General features: G+C 31.8%; 2 protein-coding genes across 2 annotated transcripts in view; both read right to left on the bottom strand.

The window, feature by feature from the left end:
• Positions 1 to 968, bottom strand: part of LOC21387500 (probable peroxygenase 4) — a 24,126-nt gene extending 23,158 nt beyond the window's left edge. The window contains exon 1 of the mRNA XM_024174930.1: positions 938 to 968. Coding sequence (XP_024030698.1) covers positions 938 to 968 — 31 coding nt within the window. The remainder of the gene's footprint in view (positions 1 to 937) is intronic.
• A 3,026-nt stretch (positions 969 to 3,994) lies between these two features.
• On the bottom strand, positions 3,995 to 7,562 carry LOC112094333 (ubiquitin-conjugating enzyme E2 variant 1A). The gene is made up of 4 exons (XM_024174937.1): positions 7,428 to 7,562; positions 5,627 to 5,752; positions 5,427 to 5,553; positions 3,995 to 4,401 (listed from the first exon to the last, which is right to left on the bottom strand). The coding sequence occupies exons 1-4, from the start codon at positions 7,488 to 7,490 to the stop codon at positions 4,343 to 4,345; spliced, it is 375 nt and encodes a 124-aa protein (XP_024030705.1). The 5' UTR covers positions 7,491 to 7,562; the 3' UTR covers positions 3,995 to 4,342.
• Positions 7,563 to 9,474: the final 1,912 nt, after the last annotated feature.

Here is a 9,474-nt window from a genome sequence, read left to right as displayed (position 1 = left end):
GTGATATGATATGTTATTTTTATTTTTACTCTCATGCATAATGCTATTGAAATGTTAAATCTATTTTTTTTATCATAATTATTAAGTTTTGAAAGTTGTAAAAGTAAATTTTTATTTTTAAAATAATTAAAAAATATAAAAGTTATAATGATGATATGAAAAAGTAAATATTTCAACCAATAGCAATTAAATGTTAAATTTCTTATATGTCATATTTGGTAGGAAATTTACCACAAAATATAATATATGAAAAATTTAACACAATAAATAACATTACATTGGAGAAATTTTTTAATTCAAATGTTAAATTTACAATTAATATGTCAATTATAATATTGTATTAAAGATAAAATTTCACCCTTCAAAAAAGATTTAGAAGATAAAACAACAGGATTTCTAAGGGAACAATCACAATAATATTTCTATCAGCAAAAAAAAAAAATCACAATATTATTTCATATTTATCAAGACTGGCAATAGTGTTACATCATACATTACTTACATCTAATAAAATCTGATCACCAACAATTCAATATCTTTCGAGTATTACGTATTTTTATATCTAACGTAATGAATTGAAGGTCCCCACATATACAATCCAACATATATAACAATGTAATGTTATTAATTATTTTAGAATTCGTAAAGACACGAACAAAGTGGTCCCAACTTTTATCCATGGGGCTGATCTCTTTCGTCTAATTTCGTGCTCTTGAATGATCAAGACCCAGATAGTAGCACTCAATCTAGGTTGTAAAAGACATTACTTGTTTGTTGTATTTTGAAAGAGAAGTTCGGATGTCTATCCAACATTAGTCTAGTCACAAGGATTCTTCCCCAGCAACCAAAAAAATAAATAAAATAAATAAAAAATAAAAACTTTACTCACAAGGAAACCTTAAAAAAAAAAAAAAAAAGAGGAATCCGTTACGCAAACCAGTGACGCAATTAAAACTAGGAGTATTCATCGGTTTTTAACTGACAATTTCGATCGGTTTCTTACTTAAAAAAAATTTGTGAACTGTTTTCTCTTTAAATTTTAACCATTCAAATATTTAATATTTAAATAGTTAAAATTAAAAAGAAAAATAGCTTAAAAGACAAAAAAAATAAAGCCTAAAAGAATGTATCCTTAAGGACTAAGACTTTACATCTAATCTCAATTTGAAAATTTATTTATATTGAAGTCCATCATAACTTGTAAGTTGTGATGGAAAAATGAAATACATAGCCCTTTATATAGAATAGTTGAGGGAATACATTTTCATCTCTTTTCAATGCAGGACTTTCAAAAGTCTGATGTGCTTAAATTTTCAAACACATTAGACTTTTAATAGTCCCACATTGAAAAGAGATGAGAATATTCAATAATATGATGGACTTATATTCATCATCTACAAGATTAGAGGTTCAAATATATGGATAATAACTTTTTCTTTTTAAATTGGTAGGTTGGTTTGGTTTAACCGATCACTTCGGTTGGCAAAATCAAAATCAAACCTCCCATGAACCATGGGTGGTCAGTTAACCGACCGAATTAGTTGGTTTGCTGACGTGGAACTGAATTCTCAATTTGTTTCGATCGGTTTGGCAGTATGGTGTCAGTCGGTTTCAATTTTTTGATTTTTTTGAACACTCCTAATTAAAACATATGGGAGGTGAACAAATTCGTCCAATTAAACAAGTTGTGTCAGCGTAGTCGGTGATTGTAACAATCCAATCTTAAAGACTTTTTATGGGCTAAAGATAGGCTCTTAGCTAGGGTACGAAACAATGGGCTATGGTCTCGTTCATTTCACTGATTCGAGTTTTCAGTTCTAAGGTCTTGTTCGCTTTGCGGATTTGAGTTTTCAATTCGAACTGAGATGTTACATTTTTTAAGAGTTTTTAACTGTAGTAGAAAAAGTTATATGTACATTTTGTGAGAGCTTTTAACTGTAAAAACCTAAAATTGAAAACTTGAATCGGTGAAATAACCGAGGCCTAAGTTTTCACAGTTAAAAGCTCTCAGAAAGTGTGTCATTTAACTTTTTCTGCTATAATTAAAAGTTTTTAAAAAATGTCGCATCTCAACTCAAATTGAAAATTTGAATCCACAAAACGAACGAGGCCTAAATATATTTGTTCACATTTTCCGTTATCAACATTAATGTATATAGCAGACACAGCAAGTTTTTTTTGAAGATATATGTATATGTGTGTGTATATATATATATATATATCTGCATGTTATCGGATGACGAGTGGGATACGAAAAAAATAGAAATTGTAATAAATTTAAAAAAGTGTGTGACCACAATCTGTATTCAAGGGATGGCCTATTTGGAACATACAATGCTGACTCAACAAATCCCACCGTCTTCAACATGCAGTGGCGGTCTATTGGGGCAAAGGATCAAATCTCAACAACCCAATTTTCTCATGAAGATTGTCCGTGATGAACAATCAAGCTTCATTTGTCAAGGAAATTTTGACTTAATATAAAAAAAAAAGTCCCCGGTGGTAATAATTTTTGGATTTTGAGATGAAGTTAAGAAGAGAAATTAAAGGCTCTAATGCCATGTTTTATTCTGATTGTTAGGTTAGCCTGAGATCTAATTTACGCTTTATGCCGATTTTGTTTCAATGTCCTTCAAATTATCAAGTATTTCCTTGATTGATTGCAGTGATATTTAAATTTTTAACGGTTAAATTTATGAATGTCCATATAAACATTTAAAACACGTAACGCGGCGTTAAAAAAATAATTCAACAGTTAAAAAAGTAATACTGACTAAATAAGATTAAAAAACCTTTTCATGTCCTTAACATTATTCATCAAAAATTGTCTTTTTTTTAATAGAGAAATGCTCTTACTTTTCAAGTTCAATAATTGTTTGACACCTGTCACTCGTGAGCGTTGCGAAAGCTAAAATTTGTTTGGTGTTTTAAAAAAAAGGCTAAAAATTTGTTAACCGAACAAAGCGTGCAAAAAGCTCCAAACCCAAGCCACCACACCCTTGCAGGATTAGCCACATGTAAACAAGGCTGGTTGGGTGGCATGTGAAAGTCGAACTACAATTGATTTGTTAGTTTTGTCTTAATCCAAACGGACCAACCCTGCCTTGCTTCGACTACAATCAAAACGTTCTTTACCACCAAAAAAAAAAAAAAAAAAGGCAACATTCATTAACTCACAGTCGGCAAACTAACTTCAACGTCATTTGAAATGAGTTTTAACTCTGATAGATAACGGCTGTAGATGATACGTATGGAGACAAAGGATACGTTTAATTTGCTAATTTAAATTTTTAATTCGAATTAAAATGTGAGTTAAAATATAACTCTATGTGAAAACTTTTTACTATAGTAAAAAATTATACGTGACTGTTTTTTTAAATTTTTTACTGTAATAAAACTTAAATTTTAAACTTAAATCAGCGAAATGAACATGACCAAAATAATATCAAGTTAGTTTATAAAAGGACAAACACACTTTTCTCAAGTTTTTCTAGTTTCTATTAGTTGCTGGAAGCCCATCTTCCCAATCTCATAAAAGCTTTTATCCATAATAGACTGATATAATTTGATTATATATACTTGACGAAAAAAAAAGACAAATACCCTTTAGTTTAGAGTATATATATGCGTCTGAATTTATATCTTTTATTCTTGATTCATATTTTTTATAGTCAAATAACTATATTAATCAAAAGAGGATTAATAAAAAATAAAGAGAAAATCAAAACTTATAAACTCTAAAGGTAAACTCAACATATTATAATTTTAATACCGGCGCTTATTAACATACGCTAGTTGTATTTTTCTTTTCACAACACATTCCAGCAAAAGTCAGCCACGCTATCGGCTATCTATGTAAGTCAGTTTTCACTTGTAATTTCTTTTTTCATACTATGTAGTGCTACTAGTCCTGTATTCATAATTATGTTGATAACTATAATTTGTTTACCCGCAAAACACACTTTAGTCTTAGATGCCACAAATAGAAGAGGGCTCAAGCATACCTATTCAGATTCCTCAATGTGAGTCATCGCCAAATTCTGCGGAAACTGATCTCGCCTTATGATCTTACAACATAGAGAGAGAGCATTCCATTAAACATCTAGAACATGTCTCAAATTTGGCAAATCAAGGTTCCTGATACAAGCATTAATAAACAACTAAATTTTGATGAACAACGTAGTCGAGATTTAGAGAATGACATGTCTCAAGCAGCTCAAGGACCCGGATGCAAATTGTCCTTAATTACATTTTAAAGACATTTTGGCACATAAATTGCTCGTGAACTGGTTTTATCCAGTTATATATTTATATACAGTATCAGCATAAGCCACTCAGCACCTTACATAATACTGCATTTCAGCACCAGCCCTTTTTGGTCAATCCTTCCCTCATCATTACCTGAAAACTCACCAGGAGAAAAAAGTAGCAAAAACGATCAATCAACAGATATGGGGTCGTTTTTATTAAAACTTGATGAATCAAAACTTTACATTTCATTCCTAGTTTTCAGAAGTCAAAAGATAAAAGAAATGCACAAGCTCAGAAAATGGTAATGATATTTTTTTCATCAGTCTCTCAACCTAGAATCAACTAAACCCACAGGCTTCTTGTTAACAAGCAACTGTGGAATGATGGATAAGCATTCTTACATATATTTTCCACGATCCAAGTAGCAGTTATTTCTTTGAAGAATGATTTCAGAGTATTACAAGTCCACAATGAGATAGAATTGCTTAAAATTCATATTTTACAACTTAATTTAAGCAGTCCAATATACCATGTCTGTTAATCATTTCGTTACCATCTCGCCTATTTATTTGGTTAAGTATAAAGCAAGCAAAATCCTAAAAGCCACAATGGCAATCTCTTTTATCGCGCCATAAACTATTGATGTCAGAGATAACAAGCTGCCTAAGACAACTATGCCTCCGTTTGTTTCACTAGTTTAGTTTAGTTCAACTCAGTTTGAACAGTGAGCACAGTTTGAACTGGTGTTTAGTAAGCGTGTAGTTTGAATTATATTTCCCATTTGAACTGAGTTAAACAATCCAACTTAAAGTTTAACTCCCCCCTCAAGTTCAACCGTTCAAACCATTTTTGAACAATAAAAAGATACCCACTCTCTTTGCTTTTCACACCTACTAAACACAAATTCGAATTTTATTCCCTGTTCAAATTAAAACTTTAACTGCACATCCAAACGTCAATTCAAACTACAATTTAAACCACATAGTTTGAATTTTTTCTGTTCAAATCAAAAGGTTCAAATCAACAAAATTCAAACCAGCGAACCAAACGCGGGCTATGTTATCTATACCATACAACTAGTGATTTCAAAAAGACGTAAGATATATACTTATAAACTAAAGCATGTCAACAAAAACGGGTGTAGATGGAATGAAATAAGACAAATTAAAACAAACCTTCAGGTGGTTGAGCTAGCTTTCGGTTTTGTGGGGACATCATCTCTTTCTTCAATTGTGTCAATATGTCCTCCATTGTGTATTCCCTTTGCCAATTAGCAAGCATGGGGAATAGACTTGGTTCAACCTGGAAATTTGTCCATCCATGAGCTTTAATTTAAACAAATCATTGCAACATACACCTAACAAATAGCACTTACCATCCCAGTTTCCTGATTAACACAGGTCATGTTTATCCGCGTTTGGAACCTTACTGTTGGTGGATTATCTGGGTAATCCTTTCCACAGAACAGTTTCAACTGGTAGATTCTCCCTTCGTGCACAGTCTAGTATGAAACATGATAGAAAAACAATCAGTTTTTCTCCTCCAAGGATGATGTTAAAGGTACAGTAGTGGCACAAGAAATAAAATACCATATCAAAGTCAGAAGCGAAAACTATAAAGCCATAAACACAGTTCATGTTCAACCAGTCAGTCTGCTTTGGTCTACCTACGGTTTTAAATGCACAAAATCGTGAAAATTGGATTTCCTACTTCATTTGGAGAAAAAGAAAAATCTACAGAATATCAGTAAGAATACAAAGTCAGAGATAGTTAAATGTATCACGGAGATATATTAACAATTATCAGTAAATCCCAACTATTTTTCATAAGAACGAAAATGCCAACTATATCTGCAGTTGTCTGAATCTTTGGAGATCTCATTTTTGTTGATGCCATGTCAAGTTATGCTAATGTCTTCATGACGCCCATGCAACATACTCTAGTTTCAAATATCTATAGGCGTGACAATTACAAAATCCTCCCTTATAGTTCAACTTAGTTTAAAAAATCCACCTCACATTCTGGGACATGACAGCGTAGTTCTTCAGATTTCATATTTTGGTTTCAGTCTTTGCTCCTTTTAGTAGTCAACGATCAAGGCGATAATTTGTTTTATACAAAAAAAGCCACAACTACTATTAAACACGTACTTCCTAACAGTTCACTTCATTATCTCTGCTTTTATGTCTTATCCAAACCCGAAAAAACCCGCTTTAAAGCCTGATTGATAAATGTGGGAGTGAAAATTGCAATGATTTTCGAATTTATGGAAAAAGCTTCCAATTAAGTATGGTCGTAGGGATTTGATTTCATTTTCATTCTTCTTGACTTTTTTAAATCATAAATTGTCCCCTCCAAAAATGATTTATTCATTGGCTATTTTAAATCATAAAACACAACTCGTGTGTTTATGTGTGAGGAAAAGAGCTCATACTCTGAGTTTCAACATTAATAAAACGAGAATATTTAACTTATGAAGGACATAAATGTCCTTTTGTTATTACATTTCCTCTAACAAGGCTCAGGGGGTAACGTTTAAACAATAACTTAAATTTGAAGGACTAGGTTGTAGATTCCTAATGAGAGGTGGATTTTCTAAACAAGTAACCTACACGAGAGGGTTTTTGTAACTGTCCCTAGATAAGTTTCGTCTTCTTCCTATTCAATCCAGCTTGAGCAAGCATTTTTAATCTCAACTAGTCCATCAAGATTTCTATTGTACTTTGCTTCTAGTACATACATAATTTCTCGTTTGCAGGAAACTTGCTTCAAAAAATAGAATCAGCCCATGTCATACTAGCTATGTGCCTTTCTGTTTTTGAACAAGATAAACTAATTGCAAGACAAAGGAAATCATGCTGGTATACTGGGCATAAAGAAGAATCTAATAGCCCTAAAAAACACCAGTCACATAGCTAAAACTAACTTTTAAGAAGAGTTGATGAGAACAAGATGGTGGGAACACCAGTCACATAGCTAAAACTAACTTTTAAAAACAGTTGATGAGAACAAGATAGTGGGAACTGTCAAAGTCTTGATATGCAAATCTAAAAATAAACTAAATTAAAATGACCCTGAACCATCATTGGATAAACAACATCAGGAGAAAGGCAACTAAAATACAAAATAACATAAGAAAACCAGGAAAAAGAAAATGACAAAATTTTAGAACCTACGTTAGGGGGACCAATAATAGTTCCAGTCCATGACTGCATAAATATATCATCAGCATCATCCATTCCGTAACTAACAGTTCCATCCCCAATTCCTTTTTCACCTCTCTCAAGCTCTTCCAGCAATCTGAAATTCCTAGGAACTGCAAATGGAAAAAAAAAATGCAGTGAATACTCGAGGAAAATGCTAATGATCTTGACGTTTTTGTCAAGATATATAACTTGAATGGGTGGTGGCTCCTGATGTAGCAATTATGAATAAATCAGGAAAAAATAGATGCATTAATTATGAATATACATATATTTAAATATATTTGTTTCTGCAATAGGTTCTAACCATATAAATAACAAGCATTCAACACATCAAAATTTTATGGTGTAGAATATTCCTAATGAACACAGAGATAATTCTGCCGAATCAGCACAGTGCACTGGAAAACTGCCAATCAAAATTCCTCTCATTCTTGTAGGAACTTTTTGATCAATCCAGGGTCAAAGGTTTTTCAAAATTAGAAGTTATTTCAATAGAGAGTTAGTACATTAAAAGAGAATCTATGTTTTTCTCGCATGCTCAGTTGAGCTCTGACTTGCAATTATCAACTGGATTAATTGTAAGAGAAAAACTAAACATTATCATTAGCCAGAAACATAAGGATATTGAAAATTCTTTACAGACATCTTCTATCACCAAAAGAAACATCTTCTTTCAGTTTTCCATTTTTTGTTTTTTGTTTTTTCCCCCACTAGGTTTATTCCATTGGGGTAGGGCCCCATTCAGAATAGACAGCTACTTTCCACATTGTTCATCTAAAGAAAAGCCAAAATGAAAATCGCCACCATATTTGATCATCGTGAGATCATTGAATCTAATAAGAATGTTGATATTAAAAATCATTACTATCCTATTGCATCCAAGAGTGTAATATTAACCCCCAGAAAAGTGTCATCAATCCCTCCGCTTATAGAGATGCAACATCTATCATCATCATTAAAAACAAAATGCTTCTTATAAGAATTTGCTCCAAATTATACTAATTCCAACATGTCGAAAGAAAATTTCCTAGACAAAACATTTCTATCTGTTGCAAATCATATTCTGGAAATTAAGTAGAATTGTATTTAAACAGATCTTCTGTAATGCAACTTTCATATATACTTTATATAATATGATCTATGTCTATCAAACTGCTCACCAGTCTACACAAATTTACAAAAGTAATAGGAAATTGAAAAGGGCAACTTTTATTCTTTCAATCACAGAAGTATCAAGTTTTTAATTGTTTTAAAGCTGCAAGTTATCAGATGCCATCTATCAGTTGCATTTTCTAATTTCCTAAATGGATCATGTTGTAAACAAATCTTAACCAACAATCAGCAACCCACTAAATACCAAGTATGTGATGATCAAACATTCTTAGATTGCATTCTTTTTCAGATGAAAGCTCAAAATGGAAATGGTTTTGCAGTCTATACAGCTGTGTCAAAATCCGGAAATCATAAGGCACCGAATTGTAAGGAATGTAAATATTGAATAATAAATCAAAAGGCGACTTAGAAGGATAAACTCAGACATAATTAGGTAGGTCCTTTTTCTTTTTCCTCGAATAGAAAATCAAGTCAGTTAAAGAATAAAGTTACATCTCTAAACAGGCACTTTTGCACATGCAGCATACTCAACCACTGTCACCATGTTATGCACTTAGTCCTGAAAATGATATGTCACTTAACTCCTTTTTTTTTTTTACAACAGAATTCTTATCACATCACAGAAGTGATGCTACATGACACTCCAATTCTCTTACCACGTTCAACAATAAATAATGGAGGTTCTATCATCTCAGTAAGTATATAATTAGATCATAAACTCGTGTTCAGTTAGTTATATTTACCTTCTGCTAAATCAAATGAAATCACCACAAAACTATTCAGACCAAGTCTCTCAAACTTGGTACTACATGTGGATTTCTCAATCTAAGTTTGTGTTTCATTTATCAGCATTAATAATTTAGTAATAAGTACATCATTTAAATGAATCGTGCCAAATTCTTAA

Source organism: Morus notabilis, unplaced genomic scaffold (assembly GCF_000414095.1).
Source record: "Morus notabilis unplaced genomic scaffold, ASM41409v2 Scaffold816, whole genome shotgun sequence".
In the NCBI taxonomy this organism is placed as follows: domain Eukaryota; kingdom Viridiplantae; phylum Streptophyta; class Magnoliopsida; order Rosales; family Moraceae; genus Morus; species Morus notabilis.
The sequence above is the reverse complement of the archived record's forward strand: the minus strand, read 5'-3'. Positions and strand labels throughout refer to the sequence as shown.